Raw genomic sequence first — 26,460 nt, forward strand, 5'->3', positions numbered from 1 at the left:
TAAAAGAGGCCCAGAGAGCCCCTTTGCCACTTCCATCATATGAGGACAGAGAGAAAAGGTGTTATTTATGAGGAAGTGGGCCCTTACCAGACACCAAATCTGTGAGTGCCTTGATCTTGAACTTCCCATATACAGAACTATGAGAAATACATTTGTTATTAATAAGCTACACACTTTATCCTATTTTGTTATGGCAGCCCAAACTAAGATAAATGTTAAGGCAAAAATTGGCTGAATTAAAAGAAGCTCATAAAATAGTCTAGAAAAAAATCTAGAAACATAAAACAACACGATTGAGCAATTTGGCTTATACAAAATACTGCATCAAACAATGAACCTTCTTCTCAAGTGCAAATAGATCTTTTGCCAAAATCATAATAAAAGACTTAGTAAATTTGAAAAAATTAGAATCATTCACAGTGTGCTATCTTTCCAAAACAGCATCAAGGCAGAAAAAATAACAAAAAGTAAGTAGAATGATGCCAACTGTTTGATAATTAAACAATAAACTTTCAAATAAACCATCAATACATAAATAAATAAAAATGGAAATTAGAAAAATTTTGACTAAATCATAATGAAGATACAACATATAAAAAATTACGGGATTCAGCTAAAGCTGTGCATAAGCAGAAATACACTGCTTTAAATGCATGTATTAGGAAAGAAGAAAGACAGAAGTTAATCATTTAACTTTCAATCTCAAGAAGCTTAAAAAAAGAGAAACAAATTAAATTTAAGGGCAGTAGAGAAAAGAAAAAATAAAGTTAAAGCAGAAATCAGTGAAAGGCAAAACAAACATACAATTAATAATATCAGCAATACCGACAGTTGAGTATTTGTAAGGATTAATAAAATGTATAAGCCCAGAGCAAGACTGCTTAAGAAAAAGGGAACATGGCACAAATTACCATTATCAGGAATAAATAAGGGACATTAGTGCAGATCCAATGGAGAAAAGAAAGATAATAAAATAATATTTTAATTTAGCACCAATTAATTTGACAATTTGGGTGACACAAATGAATTCCCAGAAAAATACAACTTACCAAAGCTGTGAGCAGTAGAAAATCTGAATAACTCAATATCTATTAAAGATATTTAATCCACTATTTAAAAATCTCCCCTAAGGAAAACTCTAGAGTCACAATGACTTTACTGGTAAATTCTTGTGAACATTTAAAGAAGTAACAATGCAAATCTTGCATAAAATTTAAAGAAGTAATAACACAAATCTTGCATAAACCCTTCCATAAAACAGAGACAACTGTTTCTCTCATGTATCTTTTATGAGACGAGTACAACCACAATTCCAAAACCTGACAAGTATATTCTAAGAAAGAGAATTACAGACAAATCTCACATAAACATAGTGTAAAAATCTTTATCAAAATATTAAACTACCGAATCTGGATATCTTTTATGTGTGTGTGTGTGTGTGTGTATGTATGTATATTATATACACCAAACTTCCCTTTGGAACACAATATTGGTTTGACATTGAAAAATTAACACAATCACGGGCCGGGCGTGGTGGCTCACACCTGTAATCCCAGCACTTTGGGAGGCTGAGATGGGTGGATCACAAGGTCAGGAGATCCAGAGCATCCTGGCTAACACAGTGAAACCCCGTCTCTACTAAAAACACAAAAATTAGCTGGGCGTGGTGGCGGGCGCCTGTAGTCCCAGCTACTCGGGAGGCTGAGCCAGGAGAATGGCGGGAACCCTGGGAGGCGGAGCTTGCAGTGAGCGGAGATGATCGCCACTGCACTCCGGCCTGGGCCACGGAGTGATACTTCATCTCAAAATAAAAATAAAAATAAAAATAAAATAAAATAACACAATCACTTTAAAATAAAAAAGGAGAAAAGTTATATGAACATCTTGATAGATGCAGAGAAATTAATTGACAAAATTTGCCCTTCCCTCTGCTTATATTTTGAAAGACTCTTGGCAAACCAGGAATAAGCGGAACTTTCTTAAATAAAGAACATTATAAAAACACAATAGCAAACATTATATACAGGGTGAAATACTGAAAATGTTACTTCTAAGATTGTGAATGAGTCAGGGATGCCAGCTATTGCTACTTACATTCAACATTTTACTGGAGGTCCCAGCCATTGCAGTATTTTTTTTTTTTAATTAGGATTTGAAAGGAAGCAATAAAGCTGTCATTATTTGTAGACATAATTAGCATATGCCAAGAAAATTCAAAAGAATAAACTATTTGGTCTAATAATTGAATCAACAATGTTGCTTAATACAATTTCATTATTTAAAAATCAGTTATATTTCTACATACCATCCACAAATAGAAAATTATATTTTATAATACGCTATTTATAATATCTTCAAAATATAAACTACGTAGGAACAATTCTCTCAAAAGATTTTCAATACCCCAACACTGAAAACTATAAAAATCCTTGAGAAAAACTAAACTTAGACATAAACTTTTAATATTTAGAAACTCAATACTGTAAAGCCATCAATTCTTCCCAAATCAATCTATAAACTCAACACTATCCCAGTCCAAACCCTATCAGGATTTTCTTTTCTTTTCTTTTTTGGCAGAAGTTGACAGACTGATTCTAAAATTTATATGGAAATTCAAAGGGCCAAGGGTATTCTAACCAACACCCTATATTAGAGAATGCACGCCTGCATGGTCACCTAATTCAAAATGAAGGCCACAATACAGTGGGTGAAATAATCCTATTTTCAATAAACATTGCTAGATTAATGAGATATATGAGAAAAATGCATCTGGACCCCTTTCTATACCATTTCTCAAAATTCCATATGGATTACAGATATAAATATGAAAAATAAAACAATAAAGCTTTTAGAGGAGAAATAGGAAGACAACTTCATGACCTTGGAGTAGGTAAAGGTTTCTTAAACAAGATATAAAAGGCACTAACCTTAAAGGGAGGATTCCCATATGTATATCTGACAAAGGACTCATATATAGAATACATAGAAAATGTTAATCAATAGAAATAATATAGACAACAAGAGAAAAAATAAAGGATTGAACACTTTACAAGAGGATATGCAAACATCAAAAACACATGTGAAAAGTGGCTTCCACTTCTTAGCCATCAAGACCACATAAATTAAACCACAGTGAGATACTACTGCTCACCTATAAGAATGCCAAATTAAAGTCAGAAAGTGTCAAGAATTTTAGAGATTATGCAGCATTTGGAGTTCTTATATATTGCTGGTAGGTTTGAAAATTGGTAAAACATTTTTGAATACTATTAGGCATTATCTACCAAAATTAAATATATGCACATTTTATGACCTAGCAATTTCACTCCTGGGTATATACACCACAGAGATATGTACACATGCTCACCAAAAGACACATATTTGTGTGGAAATAAATGAAGATCATGCAGACAAGAAGAAGCAAAGGCTCTTTATCCAGAGCTTGCTCTAGCAAGGGAGTCAGCCACCCTCACTTGCGTTTGGCTGAGACTCAAAGGCAGGTGAGGACCAGGAAAGCTTTATAATGGAAAAAAGAGAAGAATTTGACCATGACCCGACTAGAAGTTGCTCAAATGGAGAAGCTGGAGGCAGGCTAAGTATAAGTGGGGCATACTATTTGATCTTTTAGATAAGCATACTTGGCTTTCTCTGGTTGGTCCTAAGTTATAAATAGGCAGAAAAATTAGGGAAACTGATAGTTAAGGTCAACTTGTGGCCACTTTGGGGCCAATTACTATAAAAGTTGTGATTTAGCATACTGGAATGCGGGCTACCAATGTAGGTCAGTGTTCTGTTTTTATATATGGTCTGGCAGTTATCTGTTTATATATTCAATGACTCACGAGAATTTTCCTATCAATTTTCACAATAATGCTAAACTGGAAACTACCCAAATTCTCATCATTAGCATCATGTATAAATAAATGGGACATATTCACATAATGAAATACTATACAGCAATGAGAATGAACAAACTACAACTACATACAACAATATGGACGAATCTCATAAACATAATGTTGAAAAAAAGTTAGACACAAAAGAATATATACAATAGGATTCCATTTATTCAAAACACACAGAGGCAAGCCTAATCTACCCTAATCTATGCTATTAGAAGTCAAGATGATGGTACTTTTAAGGGGGGGGGTAAATACTTGATAGCAATACACAGGAGTGTTCTGGGAAACAGAAACTTGCTCTGTTTTTTGATCTGGATGCTGGTTACATGAGTGTGTCTAGTTGTAAAAGTTCACTGGGACTCATGATATGAAAACTTTGTGTATGTATGTTAGTTTCCAATAAAAAGTTTAAAATAATCTAACAACTCATTGTTATATAGGAGTTAGACTAGAAGGTAGAGACTGAAGAACACCACTTATTTTCACCCAAAAATAAAAATAATCCAAAGACGCTACCTTTTAAACTCACTTAAAATCTTAGCTATGAGCTGCCTAGTAAAATACATGTCTTAGAATGAACTAGGAAACCACTCCTGTACTGACTGGGGGTGAAGGAGAAGATACTTCTTTTTTTGTAATCAGAAAAATTATTCCTATAAGCCAATAAAGGGTAAAAATTACTCCAATTAACATTCAGTTATCTGCATTTGGGTATAAATGTTAAAAAATGATTCATATTATACTGTCAAGTTAGCAGTTTCACTAGGATTTAGTGTACACCATGTGTTTTCTTTATATACAGGAGAAAAGTCTATGTATATTTTATTTGCAAGTTCAGTTTCTCTTTCCTATAGTTACAAGGGCTCTCTTTTCACTCTCTGCTGCTAAAAAAAAATGTAATTCTCACCTAAAATAGTAGAATAAAAATGCCTATGTATTTTGGTCCCAGAAAACGGACCCTATTTTGACAGAGCATCAGTTTCATAATTTATTCTTCATGTAATTACATAATTCTAACTAATTATTTAGCAATCTTCATATTTTAACTGTATCTTTTTTCTGTATCTTTTATTCCATAGCAACAGGCTTTCTAGCTCGCCCACAACCACTTTGCTTAGGGAAGGTGTGCCAAAGATTTCTCTTCACATTATAAACTATCAAGAAAGGAAAGGGCTTTAAAATTTGTAAATGATAAGCACTGAAAACCTTCTGAACATCAGTCATTTATTGCATGTTCAACCATTAGTTTTTGAGGTCCCCAAGATGCCAGGCAAGGATCTAGGCACTAAAGATACAACAGAATAATGGCAAAGCACATAGGTTCTTAATTTAGATAGGCTGGGTTCAAATCCTAGCTATATAACTTACTGTCTCTTTAAAAATTACCTTATTACTTCTCTATGACTCAGTTTACTCATTTATGAAAGAGGAATACAAGTAACACCTTTCTCCTAGCTTTATTAGGAAAGTTAAATGGCATATCATGTGGAAACCATTGAGAATCATCCTTTGCACATAATAAGGACTTAATACTTGTCAGCTGTTATTATAAGAGGAGCTGACATTTGTTATGTTTTGGATACAGTTTGGCCCCAGCAAATGTTAAAATCTGATCCCTAGTGTCAGTGGTGGGGCCTACCGGGAGGTGTGTGGGTCATGGGGCAGATCTCTCATAAACCACTTGGTGCCCTCCTTCAGAAAATGAGTGAGTTCTCACTCTATGAATCTGGCACCTTCTCTGCCCCTCCAACCTGCCCATCATGTGATCTCTGCACACGTTGGTTCCTGTTCACTTCTGCCATGAGTGGAAGTAGCCCAAGTCACTCCACAGAAGCAGATGTGCTTCTTGTACAGCCTGCAGAATCATGAGCCAAATAAACCTCTTTTCTTTGTAAATTACCCATACTCAGGTATAGCAACACAAATGGACTAAGACAATACCTAACAATTTTGACCAATTACCTATTGACAACTTCTCCACCACCACCATGACTGCCTTCCATGCCCTCTTCTCCAGCCATGCAATCCATGCTAGCAAGGAAATGACAAATGAGAATTTATTTTTTTTTAAACAGTCTCGCTCTATCACCCAGGCTGGAGTTCAGTGGCACGATCTTGGCTCACCACAACCTCCACCTCCCAGGCTCAAGTGATTCTCATGCCTCAGCCTCCTGAGTAGCTGGGACTACAACTGTGCACCACCATGTCCCAGCTAATTTTTGTATTTTTAGTAGAGATGGAGATTCACCATGTTGACCAGGCTGGTCTCGAACTCCCGGCCTCAAGTGATCCACCTGTCCCAGAGTCCCAAAGTGCTGGGATTATAGGCATGAGCCACGGTGTCCGGCCAGAAATGATGAATGCATTAACTGGACTAACAACTAGGATTGTGGTACTGGAAAGTCCTTAGTTCATTCCAGCTCCTGCTTTTTACAAATGAAGACATGAAGCCCAGAGATGTTGCCCAGCTTGAATAAAAATTCACACAACTAATTAGGGTATTAGATCGTGGATCTGCACATTCTTAGTTCAGGCACTGGGCTGGAGAAACCTGCAAAGTAGAAAATTAGCCCATCCTCTCATTTGGTTCATGTTTGACCCCACCAAGGGAACAAGTAACACTGCTCTTCCTAGGTGGGGGGTTTACCTTGCTGTAAGTTTTCTATTTTTAGCCCCTATAGAAGCCCTACTCCCTGCAGATTCACTCTGGCTAACAGACTGCTGTGGGATTTAAGGCACTCTCCATGGTGTTGCTTGGTGGTTGCCATGACAATGAAATTTAATAGAAATAGAGTTTTCTAGTTGAGTATTCTGGTGAAGGCTTTAAAGCCAGATTACAGCTCTGACTCTGAAGCTTAAATGATGCAAGTTATTTGTACTGGCACATAGTAGGCATACCATAATACTTGTTGAAAGTCAGAATGAATACATATATGCAATTAGTTGCATGAGGGAGCTGGAAAACCTAACAGCTGAGAACTGAGCTGTTACTTAAAGTCAGTACTTAAAAGTTAGTGTGGAGCAAGTTTATCATATCCTTCTTGGGAAGTGGTGTAGCTCTGGATTTTCATAATTACCTGACACTCTGTGTGAGAAATGATTTGTCTGATTCCAAAGGACTGTGTCTGATGTTTAGGCCACTTATTAGCTCTGCAACCCGGGGGGTTCCTTCTGCACACAGATGTTTGCTGCAGACATGGAAAAAGTAGCAGGAATCTGACTCTGGGTTCCCCTTGCAGACCTTTTATCTGGGGCACTTATTCAAATCTTAGAGGGTCTGTGTTCAGTCCCCATAAGGCAGTTTTTTTGGCAAATGTAATCAACATATTTAATAAATGGATCAAGAAATTTAAACAGCCTATTTGGTTCAAACCTTTCAAACCTGTGTTTGAAAGGCAGCCCTTCTGGCCACAATGGGTGAATGTTATTTAATAAATGGAGAGGAAAGACAGCTCAAAAATCTCCATTCAATTCCTAGGTCTTTCAGCAGGGATTCTCCAACCACCCCAGCCTGACGGGCTGTTTCCCATCTCAAGGAAATCTGTATTCTATATTAATCATTTGGCCTTCCTCCCCTCCTTCTTCACTTCCTTTCTGCCTCTTTCTCTGTCTCTTTTCCTACCTCTTCTTCCTTTCTGCCCATCTCTTTTCCTCTCCACCACCCTTCCTTTCACAGTCATGACGGAAAGAGCCCAGGCTTTTGGAGTCAGAATTAGCTTCAAATTCTTACTACCTCTCATGCTTCTTAGTGGCATGACCTTTAGCTCTATTCATCACATCTCCAGCAGCATTCTGTCTTGTGCATAAAGGGCTGCCAATGTCTGCCTCGTTGGTTAATGTAACAACGGAGTGTTTCTCAAACTTCAGTGGTCATGAGAGTCTCCTGGAGAGACAGGTGAAAATGCAGATCTTCAAGATCCACACCTGCAGATTCCACGCCTGGTCAAGGTTCCAGACATCTGCATTTTGACCAGCTCCATAGGTCCCACTTTGAGAAACTCTGGATATGTGCATAAACGTTTAGTATAGTAAGATCCATTGTAATTACTCTACAGGTGAGAGATATGATCGTTAATAATTCAGCAAACATTTATTGAACATCTACTATGTGCCAGGCATGATGTCAGGCCCTACAGACACTTCCCATTTAATTCCTTTAACCATATATATGTATGTTTATATATATGCCATATATATGTTTATATATAAGTTTATATATATGCCTTGTTCCCATCCCACTAGTTGTAAGCGCCTGGAGGGCAGAGTAAAACAGCATAATGTGCCATAGAAAAACATCAGTGTTAGAAGACATGAACTCTAATCCTGATTTTATTATTTATTACTTATATGACTTTAGGCAAGTCACTTTACTTCCTAGAACTTTATTTTCTTCATCAAAAACTGGAAAGCCAATGAGTACAGTAGTTAAAAGCCCAGGGTTTGCCATCCTGGCTCTAATGCTTTCTACGTTTGTGATCTTGAGAAAGTTACTTAACTTCTTTGGGCCTGTTTCCTCCTATGTAGAAAGGGGATTTATTTGTTCATTATTCATTCTTTTAACAAATATTTTTTGAGCACTTTGATCAGCACTGTGCTAACTCCTGGGAATATATTGGAGAGTAAGACAGACAGGGTCCCTGACTCACATCGCTAACAATTTAACAGTGGACATAAATATTAGAGAGACAACTACACCCATAACCCAGTACACAGAATTACTGTGACAAATCCTGTCGTGAGAAATTTTCCTAGTATGCACTAACCTTGTCCAGGAGTGTCAGGGAAGACCTCCTCAGAGAGGGCATACTTAGGATGAGCTCTGAGGGATGAGTAGGCATTACCTGATAAAGAGGTCCCAGAGACGGGAAGAAGCAGGGCTGTTAAGTAAAGGGATGCCAAGATGGCTGGAACTGAGTGCACAAGGTCCGCCCTACCTCACAGGTGTCCAAAGATTAAATGAGGTAATTGGTGGTATACACAAGTGACACTTTGAGAACCACTTACGGTCCTAAATGCCTGTTGACCAAAGTTGAATTTCCCACAATACTCAGCTTTAGGCCCTGCATAGAATAACCTCTCCACAATTATTTGATAATATTTTATGATATTTTTAGGGTGAGAAAAGGACTTTGAAAATCTCCATTCTCTCATTTAACAGGGGAGGAACTTAGGACAAAAAAAGTAGTAGCAGCTGTCTAAGAAATGGGAGGAGCTGGCCAGGCGCGGTAGCTCACACCTGTGATCCCAGCACTTTGGAGGCTGAGGCCAGTAGATCACATGAGGTTAGGAGTTCAAGACCAGCCTGGCCAACAAGGCAAAACCCCATCTCTACTGAAAATACAAAAATTGGCCGGGTGGTGGCAGGCACCTGTAATCCCAGCTACTAGGGAGGTTGAGGCAGGATAATCGCTTGAACCCGAGAGGCAGCGGTTGCAGTGAGCTGAGATCACGCTACTGCACTCCAGCCTGGGCAACAGAGCGAGACTCTGTCTCAAAAAAAAAAAAAAAAAAAAAAAGGAAGGGAGGAGTCTGAACCGTAAACCTTTTCCTCTCCAGAGCACGCTTTAGCTGTGTTTTGCCATGAAGGCAGCGGGTGTGAGAGCTTGACCTGCAGGCGCCTCCCATGATGACCGAGATAACTTGCCACTCCAATGTGTGTACCTTTCAGACTTTAAGATTTTACTAAATGAATTGATTCTTGGAATAGTCTTGAGAGCGAGTCAAAAAGTAACTTCAATGAAATATAATATTTTCAAAGCAAACACATCCCAGCACACTACCCTATCTCCATTTATGTGGAAGTTAGTACATATTAATTCCTCTTCTCCTTCCTGCTTTTTAAAGGTGTGCAGGCCCCTTTCTTATGGAAATAATAATTATTATAAATGAAGTAGCAACAACGATAACAGCTGACTATCAGCGTGTGTCCCGGTCAGGTAGCGTTTTTACAAAACTCCATCATCATCAGCGCATTCGATCCACCGCTATATTAAGAGGCAGGTCCTGATTATCTTCATTTCGTAGACGAGGAATTGAAGGAACAGAAAAGTCTAGTTACTCGACCCAAACCCTAGAGCCAGGATTTGAATCAAGTCTGATGCTAGAGCTTGGGATCTTCATTGCATTTGATGTGATAATTCATTTGTGAAAAACAAAGCAATTCATTTGTTTTCATTTGTCAGAAACAAAACAAAATCTCAACTAAGATAACTGTTGCGCTCTTAACAGTTAAAATAAAATCAGGTGTTGAAATGAGTAACAGTAAGCCTTGAGAAGACACCCCGAGGAGTCAAGAGGATGCATTAACTGTCTACAGATGAACAGAATATCTTCTTTGAACAAGGAAACCCAAAAGTAACTTTTATCTTGGTTTCACATTTCAGGAGTTACAGTAGGGGCAAACCAACACAGATTAAAAAAAAAAGAGAGAGAGAGAGAGAGAAAAGCGAAAACTCAGCAAGCTGAGGCATCAGAGTCCTTCAGAAGGAATATTTGCCGTCTTCTCATCAGGACATCCTCTCTTTAGGAGGACGAATCTTTTCTCCAGGGAAAGGGGGCATCCTCCTCAGAGATGGGGGTGTAGGTGAGGGGATCTTGTTGCTTTGTTTGTTCATAATCCCTGCACTTTACTAGATTTAGTTTTGCCCGTTAACGTAGCCTCAGGACACTTGCCTAGGAAGGCTGGAGTGTACTCTCTGGGTTAGTTATTTTGGGACATTCTCGCCCCGCTGCTAGGGATGAAGAGGTCCTAATTAAATACCCAGGCCTTCCAACTGCCAGATTTTCAAAGAAGATGCCCAGCTATGCTGTATCCTCATCCACACTCTCCCGCTCCCCCTAAACTAAGTGCAAAAAAGCTTGCCAGGGCCTGCAGAAAGCGCCGCGACTGCGAGGCTGACACGCGTCTTCCCTTCCCTCCCCCGGGGAATGATCCCAGCATCTCTCGCAGTGATGTCAGTGTAATCCTGAGTCGGATCGGGCTCCCGGCTGGGTGGCGGGCGGGCAGATGATGCTCCCGCCAGCTGGGCAGAGCAAGGGTGTTCCCCGCGGAGGTGGCAGCCCTGGGCCGCGGCGTTCCGGAACCCCCGCACCCCCGGCGCGGTGCCCCCGGTGCCCGCGAGCGCCGCCCCCGCTGGCTAGCCGCGCCTCGCTCCGCCCTGGACGCCGCCGGTCCCGGCGCGGAGGTGCGGCGTGGGGTGGGAGCCGGCCCGGCTCAGTCTGATTTACGGCTCTGCTGAAAACCGCTTCGCTCCCGCAGCATCAGCACCGGCGGCGGCGGCTGCAGCAGCAGCAACAAGTCGGGTAAGAGGCGGCCGCCGGCTATCTGCGCCCGCGGCTCGGCGGAGGGGACCGACCGGGGTGGCCAGGGCTGGGGAGGGGGTCCCCGAGCCCGCAGCATGGCGGGGAGTTGGGAGAGCCGGCTTCCCGGCCCCGACCAGCAGGAACTCGTGTGCACACGAATCCACTCTGGCACCCGTGGGCTGGCACGCAGCGGAGCGGGGGCGGGGAGAGCTGGGACCCCGGGGCAGGGTCATTGCCAGCCTGCCCTTCTCTGGCAGAGTCACTTAGGGCTGTTCCATGAGCCCCGTGGACTGGGGTTTCCCCTGGGCCCATAAAAGCCTGCGTGCTCTGAAGTGTGTGATTACCCATTTTCCCATCCAAAATGCCACCCTTGCCCATTGCCCCCCTAGAATCCTGACTTCCCCTTTCCTTACCTCTTGCCAGCGTCTTTGGCCCTGTGCTGAGCCAGGGTTTGCATCTCATTCCCAGAAAACCAGTGGTTAAACACCCCGGTGTACCCATCACAGGGAGAGGTTACCCTCTCTGGGGGCCAGAGGCTTCACCTAGAAGCCTTGCCCGCCTCGCTACCTGGGGACTATTTGCACCTCTGCTTTTGAAGAGGTTGAGGACTCTTTTCACCCAAAGACCCCAGCTGGGCTCCCTCATTTTGGGTCCAATGCTTGTTACATTTAAGTAGAAACCATTCATGGAAGAATAGAAGATATGCACTGCTTGCAGAATTGGGTTGCCAACAGTCATCTGTTGCTAGGGTGAAGATAATAAATTCCTACAAGGAAACCAGAACTTCCTGTTATTAAGAGAGTATGCTGATGCCTACCTGGTTCACACATTGACCATCCCTAGAGGTTGTCTCATAAAATAGCATCTGAGACAAGACAAATCCATCCAGAACCCTCTATGATAATAAAAATCTTGGCCATGGCCCCACTTATGTCAAATGGTATTTGACACATTGGGTCCCCAGGTTTCAGGAAAACTCACATATGGGGTCTATTATTGTTATGATAAGCACTTTGGTTTATGTCATCACAGCAATACTTGAAGGAAAAAAAGGCAAAAATTTCAGGGTGAAAAATGTTCAGCTGATTGTAGGCTTAATGCCACTGTGCATGGCTTGAGTAATCTTTCCTGTACTTGAGGATAGGTCCCGAGCTTGCTGTCTTAGGACCCATTTTGACAATTCATGTGAATTTTCATATATTCTTGTGTTCACGCATCTCGGATTGTATCCTTAAAATGGGGCATGGTTTTGCATTTAGTGTGCCAAATTCAGGAGGGCAGGAAACTTGAATTCCACTTCTGGATCTACCACTTTCCATCTGACCTTGGATTAATGGCTTTACTTCCTTGCTCCAGTGTTCTCATCTGTGAAGAGGGGATGTTACTCACCTTTTTGATTCTAGGTAGGAGATGGCAAACTTTTTCTGTAAAAGTAGTAAATATTTTAGCTTTTAGGAGCAGAATCTCAGTCTCAGTTACCACTGCCATTTTGGTTTACAATAAATACTACAGAAATTGATACAGCAGCAGTAAATAATGCAGAAATTGATGGGGATGGATTTGGCCCATGGGCTGTAGGTTTGAATTGCAACATGAAATATTCTATGCAAAAGTCACTTGAAACCAAAAAACCTCTGCTGTCATGGAGATAAGCAGCAATCATTTTAGTAGTGTGCCTTTCAGCAGACATGTAAACTACCTATTTTCCCCCTCCCAGGACTTTTAGAGTAATGCAACAGAAGGCTTTTGAGGAAAGCAGATATCCCTGGCAGGAGTCCTTTGAGAATGTTGCTGTGTGCCTGCCATTCCGCTGCCCGAGGTGTGGAGACCATACCAGATTTAGAAGCTTGTCATCCTTGAGGGCCCATCTGGAGTTCAGTCACAGCTACGAAGAAAGAACCCTCTTGACAAAATGCAGTGTCTTTCCATCCCTCAAAGACACAGACCTAGTCACTTCCTCAGAACTCCTGAAACCGGGAAAACTGCAGAGCAGTGGCAACGTGGTAAAGCAGAAACCGAGCTATGTTAACTTGTACAGCATTTCACATGAACATTCCAAGGACAGGAAGCCATTTGAGGTGGTGGCAGAGAGGCCTGTGTCCTATGTGCAGACCTACACTGCCATGGACCTCCGTGCAGACTCCCTGGATGGGCCACGATCCGGTCCCGGACTGCCCACCTCAGACACCAAAGCTTCTTTCGAGGCACATGTCAGAGAAAAATTCAATCGAATGGTTGAGGCTGTGGATAGGACCATTGAGAAGAGAATTGATAAACTCACCAAAGAGTTGGCCCAGAAAACTGCGGAACTATTGGAAGTTCGGGCAGCTTTTGTGCAACTGACTCAGAAAAAGCAGGAAGTTCAGAGACGAGAGCGGGCCCTGAACAGACAGGTGGATGTGGCCGTGCAAATGATAGCTGCACTGAGGCAACGCCTGACAGAATCAGAGGAGGAGCTTCTTAGGAAAGAAGAGTAAGTGTTGCTGACGGGATGCTAACCCCATTGCTTTAAGCAGCACCCCAATCCCCTTACAAACAAATGCTAAGCAAGGTTGATTTTTGCTATTTGCAGGTGCCTTGATTGCATTTCTTATTGATATAGTTGGACCAGGAGGCACAGGGCTTTGATATCATTTACCCTCTGTGTGCATGGTCTGCAACCCAGCAACAAAGTCAAATATCTAATTCCTTTTCAGCTGGGAATTTGTAAACTACAGATAATGTTTTTAGAGAGAAGACTAGCACAGCCTAGCCATGGGGGGATCCATTCCTAGCACCAAATGGCGTGCAAGGGTGAGTTGAATGGGAAGGTAGAAAGAGTGAGCTGAGTGAGCTCATCTTCTTGACAGTTTCTGTATTATAAAGTCAGTAGGGCAAGATGCTGTCTTAAGTTCAAAAACGTTTCCCCAGTATAAATAAGTTTGGTTTATTTGCCATGTTGTATTATCTGCCCAGATTAATTAAATGTTAGTAGCTGAGAATCCGTTTAATTTAATTTATATTTGAGAGAAGCAGACATTAGGAAACCTAGAGGAAAGACTTTCTGATATTGCTGTACTTCTATGATTTAAGTTTGAGACTTGACTTTTTGGAAAATGACGTATATCAGATTAAGTTTTGCCCACTTGCAAAGAGTTGAGATAGGTTTTCACAAGTTGTAGATCATAGAAGCTATTGCTTGAGAAATCATCATACTTAGAGAAGCATTTCCTTATCAGTAAGTATAAATTTAACCCAAACTAGAAAAGTACACATAACAAGTCAGTGTATTTCTCAAATGCAGAATGTCAGATTTCGTTTTAAATAGAGGCTTAGAAATTCATGGAATCAAAGGACATTAAAATTGATGGAGTGAAACATCCTAGAAGGTAGGTTTCCAAATAATTTGAGTTCTATTATAGAGATCTATTTAATGTCATCCTTTCTTTGCCCTCTGGTACTCTTCTATTTTGTGTTGTCTATTAAAATGTAATAATTAAAACTTCCTGAGACACTCCATAGATTAAAGAGATCTTACTTGCTATCACGTAAATGCTTACATTCTACCTTGAAGGGAAGCCTAGACATTTTTTGTTCAGGCGAGACATTTTTTAAATTACGTAGTTAGGATGGATTTGAATCAGCCTCTGACTTGCTTTGCTCCTAGGGAAATAATCTCTAATGAAAAATGTTTCCCTTTCGGTTTCTGGTGTTTCCTGGTGGGAAGTTAGTGTCTAGACCCGTTAATGGCCACCAGGGTGACCTGCACCATGCTGTTGAAAAAAGGGCAGATGTGGTTACTCTGTGTTAAGAGAGACCTAGAATTAAATTTGAAAATTTTTGCTTTATTCAAGAGCAGTGAGTTTAAAAGGCAACCAAATTAATTTTTTGAACTTATTTATTTGTTGTATTTTACTTACTAATTATACAAGTAATAATGAACATGAGATCTGGAGTAGTAGTTGCCCGGAGTGATGGGTTCAAAAATGCTTAATTGTTAAAAATATCTGACTAAATAAAAGTGGGTTATGCATGGGTCAGTTACATGTTATGGTTAATCCAAGGCTGCCACCTGAGCACCAGCTGAAAAACTAATACATGGAAAAACTTGAATAGGACAGAATTATATGTGTAAAAATAGCTTCTGCAATCCAAGCACATCCTATCCTATCCTTCAGAGACAGCCACTGTTAAGTTCCGTAAATGCCCTTCCAGACCTTTCCTGTGTGCCTACAATTATATACACACAGATTCCATTTTTTCTAAATGAAATTGTGACACATACTGTTCTGCCACTTGCACGTTGAATTGTTTTCATTTTTAATATAATAGATTTCAGGTATCTTTTGTTTACTAAATACAGAGCTATACTACTCTTTTTGACTGTTGTGTAGTATTCCATGGTATGGATGCATCATGATCCATTTAACCAGTTTGCTATTGATGAATACATAGTTTTATTCCATTTCCCTGTATTAAAAATAGTGCCTTGGTTATTACCCCTGTACATGTTTGTTCACATTTTTGTGAGTATACCTGAGGATAAATTACGAGTTGATTTTTTTTTTGAGACAGAGTCTCACTCTGTCACCCAGGCTGGAGTGCAATGGCATGATCTTGGCTCACCGCAACCTCTGCCTCCCAGGTTCAAGCAATTCTGCCTCAGCCTCCCAAGTAGCTGGGGTTACAGGCGCCCACCACTGCACCCAGCTATTTTTTTGTATTTTTAGTAGAGTCGGGATTTTGCCATGTTGGCCAGGCTGGTCTTGAACTCCTGACCTCAGGTGATCTACTGAAGATTACAGTCATAAGCCACTGAAGTGCTGAGATTACAGTCATAAGCCACCGTGCCCGGCCACAAGGTGATTTTTATATGTTATTTTTGGACTAACAGAAAAAAGCAATGATATTTAAAAAAGAAACGAAAAAGTATTTTAAATAAAAGTGCAGGGAAATTGCCTTAAACTTTTAAACATAAACCAAGTCTTCATTTTTTTAAAACATTCATTTGGGCCAGTCCCATCAGTTTCTATATTCACGTCTAAAATAGTCACTCTTTCTGTACATAAAGTGGGACTGAAAGAGTCTTGTTTCCAGGGAGGACACTGGAGCTCTTGGTCTAAGAATGGGACTATGGACAGCGCCCTCAGTGTCTGCAGCGTCTAGCCTCCCCACCCCTGGCCCCTGCCCTCTGAATGTAGTTGCAGAAGGAGCTGCCCACCTGTCACACTGTTAATACTGGGTTGATTTGACTGCATCTGCCTAGCTGGGTGGTGGGTGCCTCTTCCATCCTAACCACTACCTCAGAGAGCTGTGCCTTCCACCAAAGAGTTGGCCTTTCAGATAAGGGAAGACCCTATTTTGCCAAGGACCATACCAGGAGTTGTGCGCCCCTGCCAAACACTTCCATATGAGCTTCCTAGGCCCATTTGTGAGAGAAAGTAGGTTGTTAACAGTCTCATTCACAATTGACTTACACTCCAGGGACCCTGTGAAACACAGATAGTAGATATGGTTTCAAAAAAAGTAAACATCTATTATTTAAAATTCACATAAGCTTCTTTTGCTTATGGATTTTTTCCTTCAACTTTTAAAATCCTTTCTTTCAAGTTAAAATAAAAGGCCGAAAGGCTGCTTCTGCCCTGAGGCCATCTATAGGCTGAATCAGCCGGATTGCAGAAGTCGTACATATATACTCATAGCAGAGGAGGTTGTCTGAATGGAGAATACACTTGACCCTTGAACGACTCAGGTTTGAACTGTGCAGTTCCACTTAAGTGCAGAGGTTTTATTGTCTGCGCCACCATTGAGACAGCAAGACCAACCTTTCTCTTTCTCCTCCTCCTTTACAATGATCCATTTCCATTTAATGAGTAGTAAATATATTTTCCTTATGAGTATCTTAATCACATTTTCTGTTCTCTAGCTTACTTTGAGAATGCAGGTGTGTAACACATGTAACATACAAAATCTGTGTTCATCATTTGTTTATGTTTTCAGTAAGGCTTCTGGTCAGCAGTAGGCTATTAGGAGTTAAGTGTTTGGAGGAGTCAAAAATTATACTTGGATTTTCAACTGCATAGGAGATTGGTTCACCTAATTCCCTGCATTGTTCAAGGGTCAACTATTTTGCACTTTTATACTGGTCGGTCTCATTGTATCCCCGTAGAAGGTATCTGCAGGTTTTGGAGTGCAAACCCAGGAGAGAAGTTGCTCATTGTCTTGACAAAGTCAGTGTAACTTTAAAAGTTCTAGTGAAACAGGTATTTACTTATTGAAGAGTATTCAGAGCTGTTGGGTAGTGCTGCCTGTAATCAGGTAAATCAATCCTGGAAACGTTGTGGTAAGGCATCCCTAACAAGAAAGGATGGAATTAGTAGCTAGGTTGCTGGCTGAGTTGGTCCCATGGGGTTTGGAAAATTTGAGTGGAATAAAAGTAATACAGAATTTACATATATACGTTTCTGCAATATGGTTGAAAAGTCCTGATTGAACATCAGTAATGTGCCCAATGCTGTGCGAGGTGTGTGAGGGGGAACATAAAATGCTTGCTGTCTTTCCCTAAAGTGTCTGTGCTCTGTATAGGAAGAATAAGGGATACCCACGAACATGCAAGGGGAGTTTTGAGAAGTGCCTCAATATAAGCCACAGTTTCAAGTTGGTAATACATTAGAGAACAGATTTTTCTGTGTGGAGAGGCCACACTGAGGAAATGAGGAGGAAAGGCTGAATTTGCACTGATGGCCAGAAGAGAGTGACCTTGAAGGGGCATCAGGGAGGACTGCTAGAGATGGCCCCTGGGTAGACCATGTGATTTCTGATTTGAGAACCAGAAGGTTGCCCCTGTTTCCTGTAGGATAACACACTCATTTTATACATGCTGAAAATAAGGCCCAGAGCAGGGGAATGACTTGCCCAAGGATAGAGATTTAGTAGCAAAGCTGAACCTGGAATCCAATTTCTCTCTCTGCTGAGTGCTTTTTCCATTAGTTCACTGTGTCCCAGCCAGAGTCCTGAAAATGTGATTTTTTTTCCCCAAAGCGTCAAGACTTATGTAATACTGAATGTGGCCCATTTTGTATGGGCTTGCTTCTTTGCTATTTTGAGAGGGCTGCCATGGTGACATCATTTATTTTTCTGATGTGATTAAAGAAAATGTCAGCTGGCATCTGAGGTGTAGGGAGCCAGGGGAAGGGTGGCATCATCAGTGTGGTCATGATATTAAGCTTCCAGAACACCCAGTCCAGGGCTTTTCACTTGACTCTCAGATGTCTTTATTTAATCGGGGTAGGGCTTTTGCCACTGCTAGGCTTTGATCTCAATGAGAGGCCTCTTTGTGATTCCATCTCTAATTTCCATCCTACTCCCTTGCAGGCAGTGACACATAGAATCTGTTTCCCTTTCTCCTTCATCATTTGCCTCATTCCAGCCTAAAGCCATGCAGAAGACAAATCTTTATGAGTGTTTGCTGAGCAGCAGATACTGATCTAGGTTCCGACCATGGGATGGTAAACCAAATGCGTCCAGTTCCTGCCTTCATGGACCTTATAAACCAGAAGGGAAAACTGATGTTAAACAAGTCATTAGGGGGTGTGACCAAAGAGACATAGAGGGGTTGGCCTGAGCTAGGTAATGCCCATTTAGGTTTTTATCCAGAACTGACCTTGGAATGCTGGCCTTTAAAAGGCAAATCTGATTCGGTAACTTGCTTTGCACGACTAAATCCTCTTGCCATTTAATTCATTCCCATTTTTTGATCAGCTAAAGCAGTGACTAGGCAATGTAGTGTCCAGACTGATTCATAGCTAGGAAGCAGGCCAAGAAAAACATCACATTGGATATAGAGGTCAGTGGTGTGGTGAAGGGTCTGTTTGCTCCACATTGTTGGTTTGTGCATATAAATGGGGTCCCCTCTTTTCAGGCTGTGTTCCTTGCAGACTTACAAACTCATACAGAATAAATGGGGTGTCAAGCATACCCTCTCAGGGTTGGCACATGGTAAAATTCGGAAACCCAGGAAGTTTTCGATTTCTGTCTCTGCATATTCTCTTTTCTCCACTCCCCTGCCTCCTACCACATCCCCACTCTATGCCCTTGGGACTCAGAATATAGTATTGGTCAACTTACAACCAATGAGAATAGTTTGATTTTCTCATTAGAGGTAAGGGCCAAGAAGAGTAGAGATGGGCCATGCCTCCAGACGTGCAGTTGTTGCAGATTCAGGCCTGTGGTGCCCCAAAGAGAGGGCAGGAGCCGACTCCGTGCTATGGTTTGCAGCCAAGCTCCCTGTGCTCAGAGGTGGTCGTCTCCTGCTTTGGGATTTGCCTTGTGGTTGACATTATGGTCTGTCTGAGGTGCTCTGTGATCAATAGCTAGACTATTTTTAGCCAGAGGTATTTTTACCATTTCATATTCCTCTGAAGAGGTTCATAAATCAGTCATGTAAAATGAAATTTAAATAACTTGGTGGAGCTTTGCCTTTGGGAGGAGAAGCTGATGTTAAAGTGTTTAAGAATAGAAGAGAGGCATCAGTTTTAGATCCCACCCCCTATTCCTGTAGGAGGTACCCGTAGGTTACTCATTGGTTTGATGCTCCATTACTTGTCTGGAAAAGGAAAATAGAAACTTAAGGATATCTGTGTTGGTTAACGATTTTCAAGTAGAGATATAGTTGCACATTTTATGCATTCAGCAGAAATGCATTAATCCTGTATTGTGTGCTGGGCTCAGGTTAGGTGCAGGGGGTACCTGCAGACAGTGAAGGAGCACACAAGGTCCCGAACTCACTGATTTTATGGTCAAATGGGGAAATGGCACACTGGTTCATTGTGATGTGCATGGTGATAGGGTACAAACTTCTGTGGAAAACACAGTAGGCCATGTCATGTACACCTGGGCGTGTGTCTGAGAATACTCCCTGGCAAGAGAGTCTGAGGTTAGAGGAATAGTTAATTGATAATTAATTGTGGGGGCTTTGGAAGAGGAGGAGAAATGACCCTGGCAGAGAGAACAGCATATCCAAAAGTAAGCATGGCTCAGTGCAAAAATGAAGGAAGTTAAAATAGACGTAAGAAATGGTTTGTGGATAGTAGATTATAATAGATGATAGGATCAGCATGTTGTCACTCATTAAAATGCATAGTTCAATGCCTATGCAAAATTGCAGTGAGCACCACAGTGTGCGAACACATATTTCCATTGATCTCTGCACATGTTTCTAGGGTGTCTTGGTCACATGATAGCATGTCTTTGATTTTTCTGAATTAACCTGTCTTTAACCCATCTCAGAAGAAGTAACAGAGGATTCCATCTGTAAAAAATGAAATAATATTATCTATTTTTCAGACCATATGGTCCTCCCGTAAATGAATGAATGCATGTGTGAATGGATATATTTTCTAACTGAAGGTTTGGCTCTCTAGAAAGGACTTTTTCACTCATTGCTCCTCTTCTACTGTGTTGGTTTCTGGATACCTGTCAGTCTGACAGATTTCCAAATCTGGAAATCATTCTGCATCATAATGAGCTTCAAGGTCAGTTTCTTATGTTGTACTGGTATTTTTTTTTTTAGTGTCAAATATTGCTTTAAATTAGCGTGTTTTCTACTGAAGACTAAAACCTCAGATTTAATAATATTTGGCCTTTTTTTTTTTTAATGAAGAAGAAGTCAAAGATGGGGCCGGAAGTGGCTTAGAATCAGTTAAATTTCCCCAGCACTGGTCGGCACCCACACCCTGATTGAGTTTCACTCAGGTTGGCCCTTATCTTCTCATCTGGCCTTCCAGCTTTCACACTGTATTCTGAGTCACAGGGTTGAGAACCAGAAATAAAACCACACAAGTCTTCTACTGTTCTGTCCGATAGCATCATATTACTCTTCTTCTTAGTCACATTTAACTAGCTTTGTAATTACGTGTTTATTTCAGTATTTCCTTCTTTCATTGTTTGACTCTCTCACTACATGTATCCATTATATGCTAACATAAATAACATATTTTTATGAAAAATAACTGTTTTCCCAAAAATAATTTAGTGAAAAGAGCGATATTGTTTTAAAAGTTTATGTGTGGCTTCATAGAAGGCAGCTGGACTTTGGTAGTTCCACATTCAGTCTGTTGCAAATTTGTTGATTTGGTTGAAACAGATGAAGAAAATCTAGTCTCCCACAGATACGTAGTAGGAAAATGGAGGGGTATTTTAATAGCCTTCTCAGATAATCGTGGATATTTTGCTTTGATGCTGTGCCAAATGTGACAGTTGGTAGTTTCTTAAAGAGTCATTGCAATGTGGGATCTGAAACTGTATCAGTGAACATTTTGTACTTTCTTACCTTGAAATTTGTTGGTCTGTCTTGCACTTTGAATGGATATTTAATTGTTTGGAGTGTAGTTATGAAAGAGGTTACAAATGCAATGTGTTTAACCCCTTTTCTTTTCCATTCAGAAAAACCCCAAGATTCTATGGGGAAATAAGAGGTGGTTCTGGATATTCATCCAGACTGAACAGGATGTAAATGAAAGGTGGATCTGAGATGTACATACATGATATTCCACAATTAGTCACTTGGTTTTGATACCTTTTTCATCTAACAAAGATACCCTATACAATCTCAGTATGATGAACTCCAGTCTTTGTCTTGTGTTTAACCTGTCTTTTAAAACAAAATCATAGTATACCATCAAGCTTGTTTTAACTGTTTTTTTTTTTTCCACCTTAGTTAATGTAATGCATCTACAAACTGAAATTAGGTTAGCAGTTTGTGCCAGGTTGGTTGAAAAATACAGAGGGTATTAACTTCTCAGCTTCAGGGCACAAGATAATTGGTTGAGAGAAGTTAGAAAAAAGATCCTTCTTTTCTATAACATAGCATAACATTCCGGGAGCGTATTAAAATTAATATTAAAAATTAATATTATCAGCATTAATATTAATTTTTAAAAGTTTCATATGGAACCACTGGCAAAATATTATGTGATTTAAAAATACAGCCACAATCATAAAAGGTGTTGCATTCAAATTTGTTCTCTTGCTTTTGTGATGCTAATCCCCTGAGATTAAACCATCAAATGTTGCCATCTTTACATATGCTAGACTGCATAGCATGAGAGTCCTGGAATAGCAAATGTGCACAGAGATAAAAGACAGGAAAAAATGTACTGGATATTGACAGTAGTTACTTCTAAGTGGTAGGATTTTGGGTCATTTTTAGTTTCTTGCTTGTCCTTTATAAACATTAATTACAACAAATACTTATTCAATATTGTGTGTCAAACACAAGTGCGTTGAGTGCTGGACTTAGAACAGAGAACAAAAGCTGATTCTGTCCCTGCCCAGTTGAGTCTTCCAAAAGGTCAATTTTTATATTTTCCTTAATATATGTGAACGATTTCCATAATAAGATATAGGAAATATCGACCAAAATGAATTTTTTAAAATGGTACTTTTTTTTTAAACTTTTGATTGTTTGCCCTATAAGTACAGTTTGGAGTGATATTTAGTTATCCTAAATATCACCCAGGAAACCTCTACAACAGGCTTGTAGAAATTTGGATTCTCAGACACCAAATGAATTGAAGCCTTAATGTTGGAAATAAGAAGTATTTTCCTGTGGTGCATTTCCAGAATACTCCATCGCAAAGGACCTAAATCATAAGCAAGAACCACGAAAGGGCTGGGGATGCATTCACATGGGCCTGCCACTCCTTTGCTGCTAGTTAAGGTTTGTGGCTCAGGTAGGACAGATCAAAGCGAATGACGGTAGGGCTTAAAAATTGACTTGTGTTCATGGCCTGAATAATGAAGACCTTGAAAAGTACACATCTTCTATGGAGGGCTAATATGGAAACATCTGGAAATAAACTTGCAACTTGATGATTGAAAAAATTCTTTTCCAGAGGGACTCTTATTTCTTCTGTGTGGATATTTCTTAGCTACTGAAAGATGATGAAATTATTATGGAGTTAGGGTTTATGTTTGATCCTGGATAGGAAACTAGAAAAAACGGGGACTGGTATCACTAGCATTTCTTTGAGTGAATCATTATTAGAGCCAACCTGTTATCTGTTTTTATAAATATGTAATTCCCAAAGTTTCATAGAGATGTGTGATTCTATAGGAAGTGTCAGAATAAGTTTCAGTATGGCCAAGTGTGGCGTAATATATTTGTGAGAGAAAAATCATGACTAATTGTAAAAGTGGCACACTGACTGGTAGTACAGAAGAAAAGAGCTGGAAGTCACTACCAGCTGTTTTGCAAAGATCTTATGTAAAACTCTGACTTCCTGAACCAGACTTCCCTGAAGTTCTACTCTCAAGAGAATTATAGAGCTCAGTGGAAAATAAAGATCAAGTGGAGGTTGAGAAGATGCAGAGAAGCCAATGAATTTAATTGACTGTCTAGAACAACTGAATGAGGTTAGATAAACAAAAATTAGCATTCACGAATCAAAATTGAAAGAGCTGAAAGGACAGAAAGTAGAGTCTTTAGAATCTTGGGTAAGTTAAACATGGCAAAAACAATGAGAGGACGTTCCTTGAAGATTGAGAGAGATTTTGGAGACGCCTAAAGGAAAGACTACCCAACGGATAGTAAAATTATGGAACTCATTAGCTCCAGGGAGACTGGCAGAACATACAAGGGTGATGACTAAAAGGATATTCATGGCTTCTTATTAAGTGAAGACAATATGGTGGAGAGAACTCTGGCAATATACACCTATTCATAGTGGTGATTACTGGGTCCTCGGCCTGGGAAAGAGGGTGTGGAGAGAGGGGAATTGAGAGTTGAGGGCAAGGTAGGAAAAGAAGGAAAACTGTGAGTGTATGTGTGCTTGGGTGGGTGTGTTTGGGGATGAGTGTGATGCTCATGAGGATGGCTAACAAGATAATGGTGGTGGTCTCACGATAATGGAGTTTCAGGTGATCTTTCCTTTTTTATATTTCTAATGGGTTATTTGAATTTTTTAAATAAAGAGCTTATTTATAAATCAGAAAAAAATACTATTTTCGTATTTCCATTAAAAATGAAAGCAAAATATAAGATGGTAAGAAAGTTATTAGAATTTTTCTGGATTTGTAATCTATTTGTGAATTATGTAGTTGAAGTTTTTTGCTCAGCTTCTTACGGGAGGGCAACCCATGCATTGCTTCTCTTATGTCAGCATTAGAATAGTTTTCCTGGTGGTCTTTGGGTTGACCTCATGGTAGCTGTATGGGCTGTTTTGTTCTTAGCTGAAAAATGTACTTTTGGACAAGATGACTCATTTGCTGTGCTGTTTTGGTGCTTAGCTTGGTCTCTTGCTCCTATACTTTCTCTCCCTGTAGAGTTTTCTCTCTCAATCGCCTTTAAAAATCCAAGTCAGAGCTTGTCTTAAAAACAATGCATCCAATGGTTTCCTATCTCATTTGTAATAAAACCGAAAGTCTCACAGTGACCTGTGAGGCCCTACCTGGCTCCCTCCTCCATATAACCCCTTACTGTACCTCATACCCATCTGCATGTCCCTGATTTGCTCTTCCTAAACACCTGCATGGCTTCTTCCTCAGGTCTCCGTTCAAATGTCACCCCATTCAAAAGGTCGTTTCTAACTTTGCTTTTTAAAATATTATTCACTCCTTTCCTTCCTCTGTCACTGTCCCCTTGCACCCAGTTTCAATTTTCTTAGCACTTATGACCATCTGACATATATTTATTTGTATGTTTTATAGTGACTATCTTCTTCTACTAAAATACAGTCTCTAAATGTAATCACTAAGAGGTGATTACCTCTTTCGTCATTGCCATGGAGTACTACTGCCTAGGGTGGTAACTGACAAATAGTAGGCACTCAATAAATATGTGTTCAATGAGTGAATTCCTTGCCTCATATTTCCATTTTGTGTTCTGACATTTTTGCCTTACAGAGAAGTTGTCACATTCAACCATTTCCTGGAAGCGGCAGCTGAGAAGGAGGTTCAAGGGAAAGCCCGGCTCCAGGACTTTATTGAGAATCTGTTACAGCGGGTAGAACTGGCAGAGAAGCAGCTCGAGTACTATCAGAGCCAGCAGGCCTCTGGCTTCGGCCGTGACCTCAGCGGGCACGTGGTGAGTCACCCTGGACCGGCCACCAAGTGTAAGGTCCCTGTGCTTGGTGAGAATGGGCTGAGGGCAGAGAAAAGGGAGCTGGGTGACTTGCAGGGACTCTCTACACATCATTTGAGAGTATTGCCCGGGCCATGCCTATATTGTGGAAATGTTACCTGGGAGTCCAGGACGCCTGGAAATAAGGTAAATGCTGCATGTGCCGTTTCCAGTCCCTCTTCACCCTCCCACTCCACACCATGCTGAGTTGGTAGAAATATATATATATTTTTAAATTTGTAAAATAGATGAAGTATCCAAAGAAATCATTCATTTCAATTTTGATGTTCAAGTAGCTCAGAAGTTATTACCATGTTTTGGAGCTCTTCAAGAGAATCTTATGAATTCAGTAAAGTAAAATCAAACCACATACACATTTTTTTTTTCTTAATAGGGAGGCAAACACTGTTCAACAGTCTCTACAGGTTAAAATTCTTCATATAGATTTTCAAAAAGACTGAAAGATTCACAGGTGATAGTTCTAGGTTAGATTCCTGCATATAGTTTTGCATATAGTTTCAGGAGTTTAAGAAATGCCTAGAGCCCAGATGAGATCCCTGGATGTGGATAAAGATCCTGGTTCTCATAAGTGGCTTGATCAGGATTCCCTTGGTCTCGTTGGAGGGCAGAGGGAGGTACAAATAACCATACTCTAGGTCGGCAGGGGGGCGGGGGCAGGTGGTCATATCTGCCCTCTCTACAGTTCCCTACAACAAAGCCAAGGAAAGATTTTTGGATGCCCCAAAGCAGTTTATTTATAACATTTCCATTACTTATTGAACTTTATTTATGCTTACTTCCTTCCTAGAAGATTTTTAAATGATTTTTTTTCTTACTGCTTCCACCCCCGCAGCAAATGGGCTCTATTATAAGGAAAAGAAAAATAGGCAACAACATTTATGCTAATCAAAAGATTAGCAAGGTTGCTACTGGTTGATTAAAAAGTTTACTTAGAGCTTTCTGGAAGCCAGGGTGAAAAGGCAACATGATTAAATAATAAAACTAATTGTCCAGAAGAAGGAATGAGATGAAAGGCAGGTGGATAAAAGAAGGAACAGCAGAGAGGAAGGACGGAAAGAAATGAATAAATCCTACATGGTGCTTGCTGTAATCATATACACTTGGCCTTAGCGCAGCTCAGTGATATAAGCCCCAGAA

At 40.3% G+C, this 26,460-nt stretch overlaps 1 protein-coding gene across 2 annotated transcripts in view; it reads left to right on the top strand.

The window, feature by feature from the left end:
- Nucleotides 1–11,019: 11,019 nt before the first annotated feature.
- The window catches only part of LOC105466165 (zinc finger protein 365), a 28,089-nt gene continuing 12,648 nt past the window's right edge, over nt 11,020–26,460 (top strand). Inside the window, exons 1-3 of one of the 2 annotated variants that reach the window (XM_011715144.3) lie at nt 11,020–11,204; nt 12,922–13,677; nt 25,086–25,266. In XM_011715144.3, the coding sequence (XP_011713446.2) occupies nt 12,935–13,677; nt 25,086–25,266 (924 nt within the window). In that variant the 5' untranslated portion in view covers nt 11,020–11,204; nt 12,922–12,934. The remainder of the gene's footprint in view (nt 11,205–12,921; nt 13,678–25,085; nt 25,267–26,460) is intronic. The other variant, XM_011715143.3, reaches the window with a different exon arrangement.

This window comes from Macaca nemestrina, chromosome 9 (assembly GCF_043159975.1).
Source record: "Macaca nemestrina isolate mMacNem1 chromosome 9, mMacNem.hap1, whole genome shotgun sequence".
Lineage (NCBI taxonomy): Eukaryota > Metazoa > Chordata > Mammalia > Primates > Cercopithecidae > Macaca > Macaca nemestrina.